Below are 22,765 nucleotides of genomic sequence, written 5' to 3' on the forward strand. Positions count from 1 at the left end.
ACTGATAGGCTCAACATCTATGCCTCAGGAAATAATGAACAGCAGAGTTCATGCCAAAGTAGTCATTAAGTTGAATAACAAAGAATGATGCTACTAACTTTATAAAGGAAACCATGCATATCTTTTGGAAGTTTTGGTTGGTGTTTTGTTTGGGGATTTTTTTGTGTTTTTTGTGCTTTGGTTTTTACAAGAACTCTACAGAGAAGAATCTGCATAACACATACATATAAACAAATACATGTATATATATGTGTGACTAGCTTGCTTTATCAAGTAAGAAAGCAATGCATGGGGCATATTGACCTTTCAGCTAAAAATAGTGGAAGAGAAGAAGTGCCATCAGCTCCCAGTCAATTCAAGTCCCAAGTTCTTCATGAATAAAAAAATTTAAAATTCATTAGTTAAGGCTAAATAATCCACAGGAGAGAAGTATACTTAAGGTTCTTAAAATGAGTTTCTGACAATAACCAATAAATAATGTTCTAAAGAGAACAGAAAGATATCAGAGCATGGGACTGGCACATGTACAATCACTGAAGACAACAAAAATAATTTTTATTCAGACAAACAAATATTTGGAATGCAAATTAACAGCCAGCCAAAAACACTAGAAGGGAAGAAAGGGCTACAAGTGACATAGAAAGAAAGAAATAAGTCACAGTAATAGTTTTGTGGAAATCAAGTAATCATGTGTGAAAGAATAAATCCTTGAAAAAATATTTTGTAGTGTTGTGCCAAAGGATGAAAAGCAGCCAGGATTCCTGATTAATAGATTTCTTCAGCTCACTTGATATTACTGACTAATTGTCAAGTCTATGTTTTTGACATATACTTGAGGACTCTCTACTGCTGTTTTTCTAACATGATTCTAAATTGAGACTTGCCCTCTTAAAACTACACAAAATATATGTGGGAAATAAAACCTATTTTAACCATGATACCTTGCTTAATAAAGGTAAAAATTATAACCTTATTACATTTCTTTGTAGCTCTTACACAGGTGACACAACTCATATTTATGTATGAATAAGCAGTGCCACAAACTTCAATTTATACTTTTCATGAGCTACTTTAAAGACATGGACACTTCTTGTCATAGTAACAAATAAAATGCTGAACAATGCCCAATTCTATACAGGTCTGTCCTGATGATAGCAGAGGACAACTGAAAACAAAAGCTTGTTATAAATAACTTCCCTTTACGCTTACTTTTTGACAAAACTCCAAACAGAAGTTTCATTTGAGATGAATAATGGAATGTCAAGACCTTTGCACCAAATGCTTTCAAAACATATCATTCAAAATCAAGGAGAAGGATGAACAACTCCACAAGTAGCATGACAAACAGAGCTTCATCAGTTTTCAACGCTGCTATATCACAGATAGGGATGGCATTGATTTAAGGAACAGAAAGCTATAGTGGTTATTAAAGCCACTTTAAAAAAGGATAGAAAATATAGGAAATTACTTTTTCACAGGCAGTGTCCTCATTTTTACAGCTAGTGTGGTAAATATTTAACAGATGATGCCACTTTTTCCTCCACCTCATCTTGACTCATAGGCCCAGCTGCCTTTAACTCTTCAAACACCTTCAGCCCACACATGTGGAATCAGTGGACACTCTGCGTAGTTTCTCTTTCACCATTTTAAAGGTCAAATAATAAATTAATTTTCTTTCACAAGGGCAAAAATTTTTATAGCACTTAATTAGAATATGACTAGTTTATCCAAAAAGATGCCTGTGCAAAAAATTTTTTATATTGTGTAAAATTTTTCCAAATGAAAATTTCTACTTATAAATTTTTTAGAAGATAAACACAGCTCCATAACAAATTAACAATAAATGCCTCTGTTCTGCAAAAAGAGAAGGCGCTGTAGAATTATATCTATATCTAATCTCCAGAGTATTTCTGTATGAAGTACCTTTGCATAGATAACAAATCAAAAGCATCAGAAAACTTAATCTATTTCCATTTTATGCAGTATTCCCAGCAAAAAGTACTACCAGACAAATTCCACCTACTGCATGACACTAGTGTCCCTGTGAAAAAGGGATTGGAACTGATACTGAAACAAGCAGTAACAGAAGTCAGCTGCTACTACTGCAGGGCTTAAAACACACCACTAGCAAGTAGCAGATCTTGCATTCCTCAACAAGTAATAAATAAAGGGTTGACAAAACTCAAGTTTGACAAAATGTGATATTTTATGGTTTTATTATTTTTAGATAGAGAAATGGATCACCTTAAAGACATTGAAGTCAAATACTGAAAAAGACACAATACTAAGTGTCACCTACAGGACAGTGTTTTTCAGGAGGATATACAGCAACTGAACACTGTAACATTCAAAAAACTGCATTTACTGGAGCACAGCATCTCCTCCTGACTGCTCACTGACTTCATCTGATCAGTCCATCTGGAATCGTTCTACTGCAGTAGTACAGCAAGATCAGCAGCAGCAACAGGAAAGGAATAGGCTATTAGACCATTTCCTCACAATATTTAATTTGAAGATTTTGATGATGTTTTCATGTCATCATGTAAATCTAAAGTCATTACAAGTTACATTGCACATTGAGTCCAAAAGCATATACTGTAATTTACAAAATTTACTGCATGCATCGATTTTTTTTAAATTATCAAATTAATATTTGAAATGCAGAGTTTAATCCTTATTACTTAGTGTAACTTGTGAATCACTTAGGATCACCACAATACAAAACAAGGACACCTCACATGCTATTAAAACCTACCTCTTTGATTAGCTTTACTCCTTTTGAATCCTTCATGTTGATAGCTATACTCTGGGGATTAAAAATAAATACAACAGTAATTTCTGTGGAAAAAATATGTGAAAGGTATTATCAGCCTATTCTAAACATAACCAACAGTCAAACTGCACACTATGGCTAATTTGGATAAATAAATTTTAACACATAGCCCTTCTCCTCCTGAAAAAAAAAAAAAATCTCTCAGCAAAACAAGCTGAACTATATCTCATTAAAGAATCAGACAAGGACCAAAACCAGTCTGACAGGTGGGCAGCCTGTTCACTATATATTTAGACAGGACCCATTACGGCAAGTACACAGGGGGACACCAGAAACATTTGTTTCAATGGTAACAAGCCATTAAACAATTCAGGTATGCCATGAAACTTCATTTTAAGTTTCAAAAGCTAGATTTAGCCACCCTCACCATGGTATAATGGCAGCACTCTTCCTGCCAACTGACACAGGGCAACTGAGCTGATGCACCTGGAAAAATGATCACTCAAATAAAATACCCCTTGCTTTCAGCAGGTCTCATTTTCAGTTAATTAGCACCAGCAACTGAAGACCATCAGGAGCACTCTTGCTTTTTTATTTTGCCTCAGCTGCCCACAGCACAGTACCAGAGATTTGCAACCTTTGTTGCTCTAAAAACTTAGGGATTTTCTCCTGAAATTTATTCATCATAACGTTAGGTCAATGTAAGTATTGCTCCATTATATATGCTAAGAATCAAACTAAGAAGTGTTTTATATTCAGTTATAATTACAGAAAGCATAGGCTCCTGTCCCATTCCACACCCCATTTACCTTTTTATTTCTATTGACACTGAGAAAATAAACACTTTCTGTCCCAGCAAAAGGTGGGCCCCAAGCTCTTGTGTCATCACCAGCTCCTGAAAGAAATACCATCACATATTCATAGTTGCCAAATATCACACACCCAACAAATAAGAATAAAAAGCTTTTCTCCAATATTACATTAAAGTCACCTAAGATTCATCTAGCAGGCAGGACAAATATTAGTTTAAAATATTTATTTTAGGATATTTATATCAAAAAACACACCTAAAAAAGAATGCAATTAAGTGAAGTGAACAAAGTTTTTGCTAGTGTTGGGATTCCATTTAGTCTTGAAAATACTAATACTGCCACAGACCACTAGTGTATTTGCAGGTTTTTTTGGTTGTTTTTCACTTGTGGGTTGGTATTTTGGTTGTTTTCTTGGGGAGTCTGGGGAAAGGGGAATTGGGAGTTCTTTTGGTAGTTTGTTTGTTTTAACTTTATATAGGCCTACAATGCAATTCTTTTTAGTCAATCCTGAAGAATTTAGTTGAGTCTCTTGCCTGCACCAAGTCACACAGTTCATCTGGTCAGTAAGGTATTCCTGAAACACTCCGGACATAACATCAAGATACCACTGACAGACAACAACTGATTAAGTCACATGCTGCACAGTAACAGCTAAAGAAGTGCTCCTGATGGCTGGTGCAGGGTCCCACCTCCAGCCCTTCCAAAACTCCTGCCTTAAATGTGCTGCAGACACTGATATTAATATATCATTTATGCTTAATTTCCAATTTTTAACCTTTCTTAAGCATCATGAAGGCTAGAAATCTATTTTAAATAGAATTAAAGCTAAATTCAACTTCAGATAGAATCACTGTCCTGAGTGTTAGCAAGCATGTGCATTCCTGTATCTTCTTCAATATCTAGCCTTCATCTACTTATTAACTTCACATAACTGAAAACCTTCCTTAGTGAGGCAGCAGGGAAGACTGATACAGAAACCCAGATACAGAAACAAGCTGAAGAACCTTAGGTGGCATGTTACATAGCCACTGTCACAATTATGCTATACACTATACTAACACAAAAATCTACAGCCATTTAAGATCTACAGTGGCAGAAGTTATGCAAACATATAAATTGCTTATCAACATTTCTCAAAAAACTATTTTGGTTCAAGCAGGCTGCTTAGGAGGGCAGGGGCAGTCTCTTCTCTGTGTAATTTAGGTGAAAGTATTTTCACCTATTTTCAAAGGAAAACATTTCAGTAATACTTTCCCTGTAGAACGCTAGTGGGGCTACTGTTCTTTTGGATTAATACTCCTGTGAAAGTGGACATCCTCTCACAGAAAGAGAGGATTACTCACCTTCTAAAATGTTTGACATTTAGAATTCTGAAGCTGCCCTTCTTCTTCGATCACAGAAAACTGAAAAGCTCCAAAATCATTACTTCACACTTAATTGTTGACATTGCTCTGTTCTTACTACCTAGATGTTTGGAATACTACCAGTGTTGGTCTAATCTGATACTACAAAATGGATGTACCTTTGCCTGGTCACAAAAGTGAAAACCTTTATAACAATGGTCAGTAAATAAGGATGACCTATAGATTGATGTGGCAAAATCTTTGTCAAAAATTCATTGCTTCATTAAATGTCCAAACATTCAATATTTTCTATTGTAGTATGTTTAGTATCTCAATTTATGTTATAAATTATTATAAACTGTTATAAAATATAGGGATTGTAATATTGTTTAGTATCTCAACTAATTTCACCAACTAGTTTCAAGACTAGTAATACCAAAAGAGAGAAACTTAAAGTATGGAAATTTAAAGCAAAAAATGCATTACACAACATGCAGCTGCTATGGCATAATCACACACCTCAAATGCATAATGATACATAAAACTTAGAGCCAAGTGAGGGGACTATTTCTAAAAAAGACCCAAATGCCATGCAATTTGTTATTCTTCTTATATGGTCTTCCAAACTAAGAAGTGTAGCTATACCATAAGAATGAAGCATTTTTTTCCATTACCCAATCCTTATAAACTGTTTGGATAAGAAGCACATGTGCTGAGTGGAAGAAGAAAACCATTGTGTTAAGCTAAAAAATATACAAAATTTAATTATAAGTCAATTATCCAATGTCCTTACATTATCTATATATATATACACACTTATTATCCAGTTCTTACTATATCTAAAATAAACAAATAAAAATCTTACCTGGTCTTTCCACTTTGATAACTTCAGCCCCTAGATCTCCCAAATTCATTGTGGCAAATGGTCCTGCAAGAACCCTTCAATATGAAAAAATAATATTGTTTTCTTAGTTTTTCCAATCAGAATATTTGCATTTAGACACACTGTTACAAATTATAGACAAAACACAAACCTTGTTAAATCAAGAATTTTCACACCATCCAATGGCTTTACATTACTAGCACCTGACAAGAAACAAAAACAGTGTTTTCAATCTCAAAAAAAAAAACCAAACACATTGTTTTTAGAACACTCATCATTCTCCCTCATCTCCCTTCCCTAATAAAGGATAACAAAGCTTTCTCAACAAGCTGGTTATTAGGTGCATACTACATTAGTAAAGCCTTTCAAAGTTGGAAAATCTTATGTATGACATTTCAGAACCTATTCTAACTCCCTAGCAAGTCTACAATAAAGCTACTTTATAGCAATACTTTATATGCGCCTTCCACAAACACTCAAACAGTTTTTAAAGGCTAATCTGAAGAAAGATACAACAAAAACATTTTAGCAAGCAACATCAGAATGACATAAGCTAAAAGTAAGGGTACCAGACCAATGGCAAGCATAGTAGAATTCACAAAGTGTGAATTCTCACCTGTGTAGACCTATCCACTTGCATCACACACACAAACACAAAAAGAACATCCCCTTTACAAAACTTAAGGCAGAATACATGAGCCAAAGAAACACTTTCAATGGAAGCTGCACATGCAAGATAATTACTAAGAAATCACAATGCTTTCTTCCTTTCCCTCACCCTTTCCAACCTGACCAGGTCTAAGAAACAACAGTAATGGCAATAAACATCACAGACAGAGCAAATAATCTCACAGTCTAGACCACAGGTTGGCCAACTATTTCTTTGATGGCATTAGGTTATCTTCTTCTCCTTCAGTCTTTAATTGAAGGCTAGGGACACAAACACTTCATCATCCTGTGAGGATGGTCATTCAGCTACTGTTTGGAAGGCGGTCTCTCACACAAAACAAAAGCACCTGGCCAGTAACACCACTAAAGTGACACATACCAGCTTGTGGCCTCTTTTTGGAGCTTGTCCTGGTAAGACAAGGATGTAAAACGTATTGTGGGGAGAGGGGTGAGGGGGTGGGAATCAAACAAACCACATTCATTCAAAGCCTGCAGGACACTGTGGTGCATCTCCTATATCATGCAGCAGTGCATGCCTGTACCACCTGCTCCACATTCCCTCCATTAGACCTGAACCACCATTCAGTCACCCTCATAACTCTCCTTCCTACATATGGGAAGAAGATTTATATCAAGAGAGAAATAAAAGAAAGCTACAGAGAAGCAGCAGTAGAAATTCAAGGTTTCTGCTAAAATATTTTCATTAACTGTACTGCCCTCAACGAGGAAACTTGCATCCCATTGTTCAACTTGAAGAAATTTTCCTCCATTATTACCACTTACTCCAGGGAGATTTCCATTTAACAGGTTTTGTGCTTTAATATAATATGCAGACTGAGCAGCATGTTGAAAACATATACATCTAGGGCACGTGTTTTGCACTTTCAAAGCCTTTAGGAAAACCTAAAGGCTACTACTCTCCAGTGGTTGCTACTCCTCTTCAGTGCTCCACACCTCCATGGGTTCCAGACATTGGAAAACAGTTCTGCCAGGTAAACACCACAGACCCTCCAGTATAACTTTAGTTTTATCAAGCTGGATGCAAAATTTTCTCAACAAAAACCTCTACTCTTTTTTCCAAAAATATGTAAAAAGCTTTACTGAAGCTCCCCAAAAATTAAAAATATGTAATTTCAGCTTAAAAAGGTATCCTCTATTATTTCCACACCTTTTAGAGCTGCACTTTGATAGCTCACTTATTCTCATCCTGAACCAATATTTAGGGCTACTCACAGATACACTATCAGAACAATAGCAACTTTTCAGAGCAAACAGGTTCTCTGCCTGCAGTCAAGTTGTAGGAATCTATGAAGATATTTCTCAAAAAAAAGCCAGTAAAATGTTAAGATTATGCTGTAAATATGTATTTATGCATAACTAAAACTGATGAACCCTTACTAACTATCATATGACTCACATTATGGCATCATCTAACACTCCATTCAGGGGTTAGGACTCTTCCACAGCTGGAACAGAATAGGAGAGCACAACTCTTGCTCTGAAGATAAACATATCATTGTGTTTGTTTTTTTTTTTTTAATGACAGTAAATAACAGATATCCATGATGATGAAGAAATGCAAGAAAGATCAAAAGTTTTCTTTTGAAAATTGAGGAACAGACCTGTTAGTCTCTTCAGAATAAAAGAACGCAGATGTTCAGCAAAAAAAAATATATATGAACTAGATTATATATGCAGTGTGACACTAATTTGCTGAAATAACTGCAGTAGAAAGCCTTTTGACATCAGCAGTTCTGGTACATGAATCCTGAATAAGGGAGTATTATCTACTGTAGGAACAAAAAGAAACAAAACCACATAATAAACAAACACAAGAGATCAGAATTCATCAGCATTAACTAGAAATATCTCCTGAGTTTTTACTTTCATCACTAGCTTCCTAAGCAGGGACATACCCAAAGTTAGACTTCATTAGAATTCTTACTCAACAGTCTTAATTTTTAAAATGCAAACTTACATTTTCTCTTGTATTTTTGCTTTTATTTATACCAGTAACTTGATGACTGAATGAAAAATCACTCTCCCAGCTCTAACTATATCCTCTGCGTAAGCTCTTGATTCCCATGATGCTTGAATTTATTGTGAATTAGACTATCATATGTATCTTCCATAAATAACTTTGATTAAGAATAAATACACCCTCTCGCTCTCAATATGATTTACACTCTCTAGCTAAGCTCAATAGCTTGTTCCAAGGTTGGCTGAGTCTAACAATACAAATAAGCAACCAACAGAGAGACCATTCCATAGAACAGAAACCAATTCTTGTGTCATATTCCAAAAATATTTTCTTTACACTTGTGACAGAAGAGGGCACCTAGAAGAGACAATTAATATTTGCAACAATGCAAATTAAGAGATACCATTCCAATTACTTTCAATTCCAGAGGACATGACTGCTGCACAATCAGCACTTTTTCACTTTATCCATGCAGTAAGTTATAATCAAGTCCATCACTACCGTGGACTAATTCACAATCAGTGGGTACACTCCAGCCTGGAACACACTTGGTATGTTCATAGTAGGAGGCACAACTGCAAACTTCCTCCGATTCTAGTGCCAGCAAAGCTATTGTTACTATTTTTCTGTTATTTAATAACAGAGAAAGTTGAAGCCAGAGAACAATGAATTTGTTGCAGCTTTGATTTATTTCATTTCGTTTTTCAAAAAATTTAAAAGCACAATTGCAGGCAGTTGAACTTTGGTAACCTTACAAAAAGATGGGGCCTGGAACACGGCGTGCCATTAGCCGGGGCTGCCAGGAGAGCCGACACGCTCCGTGTCACAAGCGGCGCGTCCTGCGGGCGAAGTCCGAGCGCCGAGGCCGTCCCGGGGCTGCGCTCAGACCCCCTTGGCCCGGCCCTCGCAGGAACCTCCCGCAGGTGTTTGGCGCCCGCGCCCCCCGAGAAGCGGCTCCGACCCCCGCCCCAGCGGCACCGACGGGGTCACAGGGACAGAGGGGCCCGACGCGGCGGGAGAGGGGAGGCAGAGGAGGAAGAGGAGGAGGAGGGTGCGGCACGGCTCGGTACCTGCCGGGGAAGCGCCTCCGCTCCGCGCCCCGCCGCCGCTGCCCGGGGAAGGGGAGGCAGAGGCAGCGCTCAGGGCTCTGGCGCAGCCGCCGGCAGCTTCGGGGCAGGGGCTCCTCCAGAGTCCCCCGCAACACCGGCTCCTTCTTCCCAGCCCGGCGCGCAGCATCCCCGCCACTCGCGACAGCACCGAGCGCTCGGCGCAGGCGCCGCCGCCCTCTTCCCGTCCCGCTCCCGGGACAGGCTCGGATCTCCCGGGACGGGGGGCGCGCAGGCGCGGGCGGGAGGCCCGAGCCCAGCGCCGCTCCCGGCTGGGTGCCCGCTCCGCGGCACGGCGGGACGGGGCGCCGCTCCTGTGCCATCAAGCGCTCTCGCCTGGACTTCAGAAAGCAGGGAGGCGTCCTGCAGATGTTCGCGACGGGAATTCCGCTCTTTGACGGCTGGAAATTTATACTTCCAGCTCGGCGTACATACAACATTCCAGCTCGTGACATACAGCATTGCCAAGGTAGAATAAAAGTAAAAACCCTTCCACCACCACCAGCACCCGGAAGGGTTTTCCGCACTTACCAAGGCAGGTAGCCGCACTGGATGCGCTCAGCGGCACGAGGGAGATCTTTCCCCTCATTTCGCCGTCACTGAAGGTGCAATATCACTCACACTGTAAGCTGTATCTTCAGCTGGGTGTAGTTATGGAAGGGTTAGCTTGAACTGATCTTTGAGCAACTCTTCTCTGAACGAAGTACCCTCAGACTACTTTTAGTCTGTATTAGGACAGAGGAGAAGACTTGTTACAGGAACACCATGGTGTCTTCTTGCCTCTCTAACAGGATAAAAAAGGCTGCATAGAGGTTTGGCATTTGTTTGTCTGAAATATGTGAGGATAAGACAACTCCTGTATCTCAAAAGCAACTGAAACTTCTGACTGCTTGAAAATGAGCATGATGAGCAGCACAGGCTTAAGACATGTCACATGTCAGTCTGCCTAAATGCGGAGGAAGAACATAGAGAAAATCTACATGACAGGTTTGTTGATTGGACGTGCTGTGTGTAAACAAAAGTACTACATGGATGCTTTAAATTTTGTCAACAAGAAGAAATTAATCAGCACAATTACCCCAGTATAACTCAACATGTGCACAACGGTATGTATTTCTAATTCATATGGTATGAAAAGGGTTTAAATTAAACTGTGCTTTTTTGGAATGAGACAGATAATTTGGTAAGTTACACTGATAAACTGGCTTCTGTAGACATGGCATACCTTGTGTGCACAATAAAAACAGATAGTCTTCCAGACTAAAGGATTATCAAAAAATGTAAATGAGCAGCTTTAGTCTCTTTCTATTTTAGAATTTAAAAGATATTGCCTCATTTTTCACAGAGAGATTGTATAACATAGTGGGGAGGTGAGTTCCCTGTGAATATAAACTTAGTGTTTGCTGTAAACACATTGTAAAAAAACAAACCAAAACCTGTTTAAAGCTAAAGAAAAGCAAGACTGGTATATAAAGCACAGAAACTTTCTGCTTGTTTTAATAGTTAACTTTTATTAACTGCTGTTCTGAAAGCCCTTCTTAATTTTCCTATGTTGCAATGTCCTAAAACCAAGTAGTGCTTTGTTGTACTGTCAGAAATAAATAACAATAAAAAAATCTTTACCATTTTTTCAGAGCTGCTGAGGATTTGCATTAATATGTACGTGAGAACAGAGCAGGAATGTGGAATAAATAACATTGTTAAATTGACTTTGTGCTAAATGTGAAGTTCTCCTACGAAGTAGCATTTTGCCACCAGTTTGTATGAGTAAGTTTTGCCTGAGCTACCACTCAATTGCTGACAGTTCAAACTGATTTTGAGGAAAACCCTTTCATTAAGGTGCTGTTTAAATGTCACTCTGTTTTTTCAATCGGGACTGCCGCAACACGTAGCATTTGCAGGCTCAGACTCCAGAACAAAGGCGCACAATGAGCATATCTGTAGTGACAAGAAATGTGAGGCAAACACTCGCTTTGCTTTACAGGAGTTCATTTCGTCGTTTTTAGCAGCTGTAGAACCGCGGGCATTCGCTGACAGCCACGCTGAGCCCACGGACGCCGTAAGCCCCATCCTGTGAGTTACCAGGCATCTTCTGAGACTCCTACTCCAGATTACTCCTCTTCAGCTGAAGGAGCTCAGAACCCCTCGGGCTCGGCTTGCCGGGTCGCTGTGTGAGGCTGCTGGGCCCTCTCTCCCGCCTCCCGCTTCCAGGCGGGATGGGATGGACGGCGCCTCGCCCTCCCGCCGCGGAACGTTTGGAGCCCGGAACCTGCCGCCCGTCCGCCCGGCGGGGAAGAGGCGGGGGAAGAGAAACGAGCGGACGCGGCGCCGCCGCCATTGCACAGGTTCCGCTCCCGCCGCCGCCATTCTCGGCCTGTCCCGGCCATGTACCGGCCGGGATTCCGCGCACCGACACCTCCCTATGCGGGCGGCGGCTTCCGGAGCCCTCCCTCCGGCGGAGGACCCTTGCCGCCCTCTCCGCGGGGCTACGGGAGCCCCCACCACACGCCGCCCTACGGCCACCGGCCCGGGCCGTACGGCAGCGGCCTCTCGCCCCGCGGCCCCGGGTTCCACGGGCGCTTCGGGAGCCCCTCGCCGGGGGCGCAGACCCCGCGCAGGCCGCAGAGCGTCAGTCCCCGGTACCCGGCTCCGTACGGCGGCTCGTCCCCGGCCGGGGCGCCTCTGCACCCGCCGCCGCAGCACAAGCGCTCGCCCGGCGGCTTCCAGAGGCACTTCCAGGTATGGGGCAAGGCGAAGAGGGACACGGGGAGGAAGGAAAGAGGGAGGGGGAGAGAGAGGGTGGGAGCTGCTGCTGCTGCTTCTAAGCGAGGCCCGTAGCCGGCTGGGGGAAGGCACACCGGGGCCTTGTGTCAGCGCAGCATCCACCCGCCAACAGGATTTTCAGGGAAGAGCGAGGCTTGAACCTCACTGGGCAACATCAGCTTTTCCCCCGCCCATTCCCCCGCAGTAGAGAGGACGGACAGAGCACCGGTAGCTGTGAGATGAGGAAAGGGAAGAGGGCCCTAGGCTGGCGCAGCTTTCTTTTTCATATTCTGGCATATGAAGGTAGAGAATTAAGCACCGGCCAAAACGACAGCAATCACCTTCCTGCCTCCCTCTGATCGGTTTTCTTTAATGCAGTGGTGAAGGGTGGTGTGCGTTTACTTTGCCCGGGTTGTCGTCCATCGTGGGAGCTGCCCTATCCACACGGAGTTTCCAGGCACACGGACAGAGAAAAGGAGTGCTCCATTAAAAAGAATTAAGCTGAGGCTCCTTTAAGCAGAAGCATCTGTTGTGGTAATAGACTCTCATTTTAAAGTCTTTGCTTTGCATTGAAAGCTTCCTGAAAGCCAGCAACAGCAGGTTCTATGAGTTAAGCTTTTTTCCAGCGGTGTTAGTTGTCATATGTGACTGGCAATGCACACAGGGCAGGGATGGCAGTTCTCAGGAGAACAGCTTTATGTATATAACTGGCTTTATGCAATATTAGAGAAGCCTTAAAAGTGTAACAAGTGATATGAGCAGTACAATGATAATTTTTTTTGTGCTCTTATTGATACTTGAAGGATTAAATATGATAATGAAGTCACATCTTAATAGAGATTAGTAAAATCTTAATGTGCCTGCACTGCATTGTTACGTGTCCACTGAAGACTAGTATTTTGTTATTTTCTTATGATGCAGTTAACTCATAAATCTCATAGCTGATGAAAGGGGATCATTAGAAAATTTATACATTGTCTTCAGCACAACAGAGACTTTCCTGGTGTGGAAGCTAACAGATTGCATAACCTCAGTGCCTTTTGAAAAAGCCAAGCGTGTGGCATTTCTGCTGCAGATTATGGAGGGACAATTTATGTCATTGATGTCTAATTTCCTTTTAAAAGATCATTCTTTGGCTGTTCAATTAAGTGGTTTTTTCAAAGCCTGCCTGTCATGGCTTGGCACTGGCACAGTGCCAGTGCACCCATGAAAATGTATTCTCTCAAATGGTTACTGTGAGATGTGACCAGAAACCAAGCAGAGCAGGCTCAAGCCTAGAAATAAAGAAAAAAAACTTTATTAACCTACACAATAATAAAAAGAATACACAAAATTCAGAATGAAAACATTGATTCCACCTCCCCCCACCAAATTTCCACCAAAGCACAATGAGACAAAACCTTGGATTCTCAGTCAAGTTACCACCTCTCAGATAATCAATTCTCAGTTCATCAAGGGAGAGAGGAGTCTCTCTTGTACCATAGTCTACCACAGGAAATACAATTGAAACCTTTTGTGTTTCCATGTCACACGTGGCACCACCTGGAGAAGATCTGCCATCCTGACATCCTCTTTCTATGTACAGTGCTCTCACCACTGCATATGGACCAAAACTGCTTATAGGGTTCCTTTTAGGGATGCTTTGCCAAGTACCAAAAAAACAACTGTTTCTCATTTTGGGACGACAGTCTCCCCCATTTTCACCTCCCCTGCAGCCAAGGGTCTTCAGAACAGAGATCTTCTTCCCTGAAGGTGGAAGGCATCCCCACACCTTCCTCATCTTTGTTCACTTCACTCCTGCACATGGCACCACTGCAGCAGGTCACTCTCACTCCTGCACTGGCAATCACTACAGCAGGTCACTCTCTTGCTCAAACCATTCCATCCCCCTAAATGCAGTCTCTGTGTCACATGAAAAATGATTCTGTCCATGGCTATACAACAAAAGTCCAGCCAAAGGCCACTCCATCATCTCTTCCCACCTAAGATTCTTTCCTATATTCTTCTGACATCTCAGGTCCCAGGCTGTCTCTCTTCTCTTTGTGATCAAGGAGAACTAGTGTTTCACAAGGTTTTCTTTGTCTAAGAAAGGGTTGAAATCTCGGGCTCTGCTGCCCTCGGGACAGCTGAACTCGCACCTCCCCCCTTCTCTTCCTCCTCTGCCTCCGTGCTGCCAGCTCTCTCTCTCTCTCTCCCTCTCTCTCTCTCTGGGGAGGGGGCTGCCTGGGACATCCCACTGTTTCTCCACCCCTCCGTCGTGTCCTGCAGGGGCCCAGGGGCCGGCCTGGTTCCTTTCCCTTCCTCCCCCTTCTCTGTCCGGGCACCCGGCCTACCTCAGCCTAGGCCACATGGCTTCCCCTCCCCTACCCAGCCTGTGGCCGGGCAGGGGAGGTCCAAACTCTGCACTGACCAGAAGGAAAGAGAAAGTCCTCTGGGAGTTCTCTGCTTTTAACTCCCTGTGATCGCAGAGGTGTATCCATGTCTTCAGTGGTTACACCAGGTGTCAATATTCAAACCTGACCACTGATTGGTTTGGCTGGAACTTCACGAGAAACTCACTTCCCTGTCAACAGACTGTGCCTTAAAATTAATTGAGCAGAAGAATATGCAGGAATCCTTTTGTCTTTCGTTTTAGTCAGTTTCATGTCAGCACCTGAGGATGGGAACCTTCCCATAGGCTCCATTCTTGATGTAAGAAATCTGACATAAAATCTGGTTACATTCTGAGGTAAGAAACATGACATAAAGAAGGTACAAGTTTGAATCCAGTCTCAGACTGTCACAACATTCTCTCCCCTTTCCTTCTTTAGACCTTGTGTGTAGTTTAGGAGCACTGGCCTGATGGCAGCTCCTTCAGAGACTCAGAGGATATTGAATGTCTGTAGCTTTGCCCAGGACTGAAGAAATGTGTGAGTCTGCACTTTGCGTGTACACGAGCTGTTCTGCCTGGGAGGGCAGTAGAGGCAATCACAGAGGGAATTAGTCTCATAAACCATGAGTCCCCATCTGCTTAGGTGTGGATAAGGATCTCTGCCTATGAGGCCATAAATAGATTCAGATGGAAAGCCCTTTTGCATTTTCTGAGCATCAGGTTTCTTGTGAGGCATGTGCATTGTCCCCTCTCCTCTGTAGACCCTGTTAAGTGAACTCCAATACCTTTGACATTTATGATGCTACAGTCACTTTTGAGATTAAAGTCTTAAGTGGCCCTTTAAAATTGCATTGGAAAATCCATAAGAGAGTTTATGTTTACCTTAGTGTTCTATTAGTGTCATGCCATTAGCATTCTGTACTCATTTTGTGCTGGAAGATTTTCATTCTTTGAAACAAACAGAAAACTTGAAGGAAAACATACTGAGCTTGTTTTTTTCTGAAATGGCTTACTCAGCCTTTATGTGGCCAGTAGTATACAGCACTTTCTGGTTTTTCCACAGAGGTGCTTTATATTTTATGAAAACATGTTTCTGGAAACAAGGGCCTGTAGTGACAGGACAAGGGAGAATGCCTTTAATCTGTAAGAGAGTAAGTTTACATTGGAGATTAGGGAGAAGCTCTTTACTATGAGGGTGGTGAGGCACTGGAACAGGTTGCCCAGAGAAGTTGTGGATGCACCATCCCAGGCATTGTTCAAGCCCAGGCTGGATGGGGCTTTCAGGAGCCCAGACTAGTGGGGGGTGTCTGTGCCCTCGGGAGCAAAGTTGAGACTAGATGATCTTGAGGTCCCTTCCAACCCAAACCATTCTGTGACTTCTCATCTCCACTTAGAATTCACTTAGAGGTAATGTTTTATTCCTTACACTCAGCAGGAACTATTGAACTAGCTGCTAGCAGCAGCTATGGAATGGTATGGATCAAAAATTGTTACAGAAAGTAAAAGAAACACCACCCTTTTGAAATGATACAGTTGTGGTTTTTGTGGTCTCTGCATATGCCAGTGGCTGTAATTACATCAGGCAAAGCAAGCTGATAAAGGGAGTGACTGTCCCCAATTTCAAGGCAATATTACTCCACTCAGTAACCCTTTAATGAATAGCAATTAAAGCTGTTGTTTTCTGCTTCAAAGAGAGATTTGTTATCTAGAGAAAAAGTACTGAGAATAGATTCACTTTTTTTAAGGAAAGTTCATTGAGAAAATGCTGTTGGCATAAGTGACAACTAATAGAAAGTTTTTTTAAGCTATCTTTGGTACCAGATAGTGCCTCTTGCACTGAATGGTTTCACTTGTACAGGTAGAGCTGATTTCCTTTTCCACTCGTCTGTAACATAAATAATCACATTTTGGTTTTCTTCCCTAAAAATAATTTAGAGGGGAAAAAGCATGTGATGACTAGTATTCTAAACTTAAATAATCTACATGCTTACATGTACTGTAGGCTGTCAATCTTGTATTACAGAATAATAAATTTCCTATATTTCAAAAATGCTAAAATTAGTGTAATGTCAGTGTTACAGATGACCTGCATCATACTGTAGTGAAATTAAAGATTATTAAATAAATCCATATGAATGAGCCTTACCATTGAATTATTTTGCTCCTTCCCTGAATACTGCAGATCATTATATCAGCTCATGTTTCTTTTGCCTTCTGCAGATTAAACATGGCAATAAATGAGCTCCACATTCAATCTGTTTTACAATGTCAAAAGGTCTTCATTAAATGTGGTAATTTAGGGATGGTGGAGTTTTGTGTTTATTTAGGACAGCATGCACTGGGTACTGCTTTTTCGCTACTAAATGTGAGTACTTAACATAAATGTCTCTTGCTAGAGCATGTCAGCTTATTCTAGGAAACTCCATGCCCCTTAGAGAGTTTTTAGATGTATTCTGAGGTGATTCGCTGACCCTCATGGGGTTTGATACAGTATTGTAATTCGCCACCTTTTAGAAATTCTTGTGTGTTGAGATCATCCTCTTAGCTACATAACCTAGCTGCAAAGAATCATCAGAAACATGTGCTCTATAAATAAGACACGGATGTTCCCACATTTGATCATGTGTCCATTATCATCAAACTTCAGGAGCTCCTGAAAAGTTCTCGCTGGAAACACATTGACACATTCCTGCCACAGCACGTTAGCAGAAATAGGTTCAAGCTGTTTGAGTGAAATCTAATCTTCTGGCTAAACACTGGGTCTTTCACTTTATGGCACCATATCTCAGTTCTCCTCAAAAATTGTTTTACATGATCTATTTACATAGATGTTAGGGCTTATAAGTCAAATTCAAATACCATCACTGCTGATCCAAAAATTCAGAGGTGGCCGGGTTGTGGGGGAAAGCAGCCATTAATCAAGTGCTTTTACCCTGTTTTACAAAATCTGATAACCAGACTCAAGGCATCCTGTTGCTCTGACCATACAGAATGCAATGGGCATGCCTGAAGATTACTGTGTATCTGGGTAGTATGGGTTGCTTAACTTTGGTTAAAACAATTTAAATAAATACAGATTTAGATAGAACTTCACCTTTTAGAGGAGTGAATCTGAGGAGAACAATAGATGATGCTAACAGGTGAAAAAGATTATAGAGCTCCTTTATGTCAGCACTCTTTAAGCTGCAGACTTGTAGCAGCTTTACAGAAGCAATTGTTGTGATCCTTGATCTAAAAAAAAAATCAAATATGAAAAGTTCCCTGCAAAAGCCAATACCCAATAAGTCACTGATTACCACTGAGATTGTATATAAAATAAAGTCATGGGTTTTCAAATTTCACAGAATACTGGTTTGGCTAAAAGAAGATTTTTTTTTTCCCCCAATGAAATCTTTGTAGCTATTTGCATTATAGAATGCTGTGTTCAGTTTGTAAGTACTTAATATTTGACTTCTTCTCTTTTTAATATTGTCAGCTCTTCGTCAGCCTCTAACTCCCTGTTTTGTTGTTCAGTTTTTTTTAGACATGTTGACAGATTATGAAAAATAGCATGAGCTGCTTTTCTGCAGCTATATGCCAGATTGATGTAAACAAGTATTTGGAAGAAGATTGTGGGTAGTGCTTTTTTCTTATCCTGGTAAATCATCACTTAAAAGTAAAATACATTAAAGTTAATATTTCCTGAGGAAGATGCAAGATGTAGTAATTAAAATTAATAATCAGCTTCAGAGTTCTACTGCAGTAGAAGGAAACATTTTACATTTTTTTTACATTTTTTTTCTTAGTTTGAATTAGACTATTAAATGTTTCTTTACCTGATGATTTTCTTCCAAAGGGATCACCCAGGACATCTACTCCATTTGGTACAGCGCATGGCAGAGAGAAAAGAGTCTCTAATGATGTGGAAAACTATTACAGACCTTCAATGCTTGAGGACCCATGGGCTGGCCTAGAGCCAGTGTCTGTTACAGACATAAACCAGCAATACAGCAGTGAGCAAACAACATGTACTGGTAAAAAAGGGAGGTATTTCAGCTAACACTTTTAAAGGCCAAATAATTCCATCTTGTCAGGAAAACTTTGGGACAGAATCTTTACACTTACACAAGATGAACAATAATCAAGACCTTAGATAATACTTTTATTTCATCACATGTCCACCCTTTTATCCTACCTTTTTTATTGCATTGGATATTTTTATGTATGGGAGGCAAAAGGAGTGGTAGGAAAACTTACATTTCTGGCTATGTGGAAGTGCCTACCAGCTCTGAAGAACAGTGTTCTTTAATCACCAGCGACTGATTTGTGACTGTTAAAGCAAGTTTCCATATACTTACCTCTCCCATGCCAGACTGTTAGCCTTCTATTGTAAAGTCTTTTAGGAAGTGGTATTTTTTATGTTTCAACATTTTTAGATTGAAATAACTTGGAAATAAAATAAAGTTTTGTAAATCTTTGTTTTGTAATGTATAAAGAATATTTTAGGAGCTTTGTTAAGGTGAACACATTAACACAGTAATTCACAACACTGAAATTAGGTGACTTCTGTAAGTGTGCTTGTATGCTGTAGTTAACATCTGGTTTTGTGCATAATAATTTTTGTTAATTGCAGTGTAATGTGAAATTGAAACATGACTTATAGCCATCTCAGGAAACAAATGTATTGGTTTTGGAAAGTTTAATTTGTTGAACAAACTCAAGTCACAAACTTAATTCTGGAATTATTTGCTTTTGTGTTTAAAAATATATATATTTAGATCAATATTAGAAATTTCTGGATTACAGTAACAAGTCTGCTCATTGACAGTTTAAGTCTAAAGAACGCATAAAACATCAAGCTTAAGTAAATGCAAACTTTCTTTCTGGATCCACCTGCTAGAATAGTACAGAATGAGTGACAGTTTTTGTTACACAGTTGACATTAGTACATGCATTGCATCTTTTTTTAATCCATTTTATATTTTTCAATTATTTTTTATTTTTACTTAGAGCAGGCATTATTGCCAGGAGAATTGATTTGTGTGTGTACATGCTATATTTTTATACTGAAGAGGAAAGCAATGCTTTGGGTTTTTTAGAGCTTGTCTTTACGTGGAAGATCCATGCTTAAATTCAGGAGTGAATATCATAATCTAGAATAAAAAAGACATAGTTCCAGCTGCAGGCATGTTCTTAACTTGCCATGTTACAGCTGCAGTATTTAGATAAATTTGTTGTTGAACTTAACACTATTTGTTTGTTGATCTTGGCTTTTAAACCAAGGTAGAATGTAAAAACTTTGTTAAATAAAACCATTAGTTTAGTTTTCAAAATACATGTGCTCTTTTAAGCTTCTTATGTACTCAAAACTTATTTTTGTAGTCCTGAGGCAGGATTAAGTAGAAAAGCACAGGAAATCCCATTAAACTGTTCTTAGTAACTTGTCTTTTGCTGAGGTAGAATAGTCCTCTGTACTCTTTATCTGTTTCAGGATAAGATGTGTTAGGTTAATACTGCCTTCAGGAACAACTTCAGACTGTAAGGGGAGCTTAATATGTTCAAATGTTGTGACTCTCTTGTACTCTTAGGACCACAGTCTAAAGTATGTCACTTGTGTGTTCCCCTGGTTCACCCTATTATTTTAGTATTACATCCAAAAAGGCTGCCTTAAGAACTGAGAACATAAAGCCTGCTGGATATCAAGAATGGTTAAATCTTCATCCCAGAATCAAAAACTGGTTCCTTAAATGGCAGCTATCAGTATTGTTGTCTTTAATAGGTACCAGCTAAACTGAGATGACTTGACAAGTTATAGAATTTATACATAAGTTAATCAACATCATTGTGAAAACTGAAGTGTAAATTTGTCTTTCCTTTTTTTGTTTTTTCAACCTTGTCGGGTGCTGTTAAGCTCACAGGAAAAAAAAAGTTGCAGTGTGCTTAATCAAGTGCCCTGTTTCTTTGCCGTTTCCCATGTAATTGAAATGCAATTTAGTTTTTGCAATATTTGGTGATCTTGGAGAAACGAATATGATTTTATTTAAGAGAGTAAATCCATGATGTGTTCTCAGTTAGATGTGATGAGAGTCTGGGTTTGGAAAGGAGAAAGGAAAGGTAAGGGATTCCTGAGAGAACAGAGACTGTTAGAGGTGGGACTTCTTACAGAGTAGCCAGTATGAGCTGCCCTTGCACATTGCAAGGATGGATTTTTCCACTTTGGCATTGCAGTAGACCCAGGCATCAACTGGAACCAGGTGTCAGACATCGGTGAAGGTAAATCTTCCAGAAAGAGAACAGAAAATAATTATGAAACACTGTTTAATCCGTGCAGACCTTCCACTATGTCGTCTGTTAAATTGCTGCTTCAGTGCACTTCAGGATATGACTCAACAATTTTAAGTACATCATACTGCTAAAAGCTACAGTCATTTGGTCAAGAATCAGCACCAAAAACTTTAAAATTATTCACCTTTCTGGCTTCTGGGAGAAATTCTGTAATTACAGTAAAATTTAAATATGTCATTGTTGGAGAGCTGTAAAATGCATGAACACGTGTTCAGAACTATAAATATAATGTTCTTAAAGTCAAGTTAATCTTTGCCTTTTTTGACATGATATCTATTAAGCTCAAGAACATACCTCCTCACCAGTTTTTTTTCTTTTTACCATTTGGCAAACATCTGATGGAGAGAGTAATATCACTTCCTCATTTGTTAATGAAGCCACTTCATAGTACCACTATGACTCTGGAATAGCATGTGATGATAAAATGTAAAGCACAAAATACATCATTTTTTCATGAGCCTGTGAAGCAAAATAGTCCTTATGTCTTTTTAATGAAGGGATTCCTCTGTAATGAACACAATATATGGGCATTGCTCTTTCTTCAACAGACTTCATAGATTTGAAGGTAAGTTAGCTTCTTTTTCAGAAGTTTGGGTTTATACACCATACCATTCTGTTTTGTTTGCCTTGTGTTTGTCAAGTCCGTTTGACTATCTCTTCAGTTGTTTTAAAGTGTATCTCATTAGTAACTCTTCCAGCAAAAATGTAATTCACTTGCTGCTGGTTTTGCTCCTGTGTTTAAAATTGGACTGCATCACTACTACATTAACAGTAACAAGGACTTAAATCAGCTGAGGACATGTGTAATGCAGCAATACACTGGGTGGGTATTAACCTCAGGATGTGCACTATAATAGTTCAAACTTCAGTTTTGGGGTTTCATTCCAGCTTTATCATATGGAATATTCATTCTTCTGTGGCACTCAGTACACGCATTGAAATTGTTAAATAATTTAGCATATTAAAATATAAATTAAAGTGGAATTTTAAAAGTTCATGTTAAACTCCTCCTCTTTAGAATTAGAAGTAATGCTTTGAGATGTACCATTTTCCTAATGTCAAACCTGCGAACATTTAGCAGGTAAAATGTGTCTGATCAGCAGAATGGATAAGTACTTTTGCAGTCAGGTTGCTTGTGTTGTTAAGGCCATCTTTATGTGCTCTTAACTTTATAGAAATTACTTCAGTAGAAATCAAACGGGGGAGCATTTGAAAAATGCATTATATGGAAATTCTACATGTAGCTGTTCACCTTCCTTCTAAAGAAAAGATTTTTTATAGCATGTTTGGTTTTCAAGCTGTGCTTCTGAGTAATCTCACTGAAGTCAGAGGATTTGCTCATGCAGCTGGGATATGTAAGTATCTAGTGTTACAGTTTGAAAATTCTGTCATCCATTTATTCATCAGTGCTTTTTACCAGCACTGCAGTTTATTCCTCTGCCTAGCAATTGCTCTGAATTCGAATTCATACATGGCTTTTATACATGACTGTCTTGCAATGAATTAAACTCGTTTGTAGAATATTTTCCAAAATTCTCAAGAGTAAAGACTGTTCTCTTTTCCCCAAATCTTGGTGCTTGCCTTCCTTCTATCTTCTTGGAACTGGCAGAGGAGAGGGAGGATTGCCTATGCTGATGGGTGAAGAATCGTGTAATGATTTTCATATCTCAGGCTTTCAGAAACTTGCATACCAATTGACATAGGGAACTAGATAAACTTTTTTATCATTTGAGATAGTTC

General features: G+C 39.8%; 2 protein-coding genes across 6 annotated transcripts in view; one reads left to right on the forward strand and one right to left on the reverse strand.

Annotated features, from left to right (window-relative positions):
* Positions 1-9,905, reverse strand: part of SUGCT (succinyl-CoA:glutarate-CoA transferase) — a 314,684-nt gene extending 304,779 nt beyond the window's left edge. The window contains exons 1-5 of one of the 4 annotated variants that reach the window (XM_071429807.1): positions 9,532-9,802; positions 5,963-6,014; positions 5,794-5,867; positions 3,583-3,668; positions 2,756-2,806 (exon numbers count right to left, since the gene is read on the reverse strand). In XM_071429807.1, coding sequence (XP_071285908.1) covers positions 2,756-2,806; positions 3,583-3,668; positions 5,794-5,867; positions 5,963-6,014; positions 9,532-9,697 — 429 coding nt within the window. In that variant the 5' untranslated portion in view covers positions 9,698-9,802. Of the gene's footprint in view, positions 1-2,755; positions 2,807-3,582; positions 3,669-5,793; positions 5,868-5,962; positions 6,015-9,531 lie in introns of all 4 variants that reach the window. The other 3 variants (XM_071429805.1, XM_071429806.1, XM_071429808.1) reach the window with 3 other exon arrangements.
* Positions 9,906-11,510: 1,605 nt separating this feature from the next.
* Positions 11,511-21,274, forward strand: MPLKIP (M-phase specific PLK1 interacting protein). Of its 2 annotated transcripts, XM_071429810.1 has the most exons (3): positions 11,511-12,306; positions 12,709-12,864; positions 18,537-18,674. In XM_071429810.1, the coding sequence occupies exons 1-2, from the start codon at positions 11,784-11,786 to the stop codon at positions 12,828-12,830; spliced, it is 645 nt and encodes a 214-aa protein (XP_071285911.1). In that variant the 5' UTR covers positions 11,511-11,783; the 3' UTR covers positions 12,831-12,864; positions 18,537-18,674. The 2 variants fall into 2 exon arrangements, with proteins under 2 accessions (XP_071285911.1, XP_071285912.1); XM_071429811.1 differs by lacking the exon at positions 12,709-12,864 and having other exon boundaries at positions 11,829-12,306; positions 18,537-21,274.
* The last annotated feature ends 1,491 nt before the right edge of the window (positions 21,275-22,765 follow it).

The sequence above is a fragment of the Agelaius tricolor genome, unplaced genomic scaffold, assembly GCF_023055355.1.
Source record: "Agelaius tricolor isolate 1412-34295 unplaced genomic scaffold, bAgeTri1.0.p SCAF_6, whole genome shotgun sequence".
In the NCBI taxonomy this organism is placed as follows: Eukaryota; Metazoa; Chordata; class Aves; order Passeriformes; family Icteridae; genus Agelaius; species Agelaius tricolor.

What these genes read in the sequence shown, in the direction of transcription:
- MPLKIP (XM_071429810.1), top strand. Translation starts at nt 11,784, where the DNA reads ATGGGATGGACGGCGCCTCGCCCTCCCGCCGCGGAACGTTTGGAGCCC. An exon ending in GCTTCCAGAGGCACTTCCAG is followed by an intron (nt 12,307 to 12,708) that starts GTATGGGGCAAG and finishes TCTTTAATGCAG; the next exon opens with TGGTGAAGGGTGGTGTGCGT.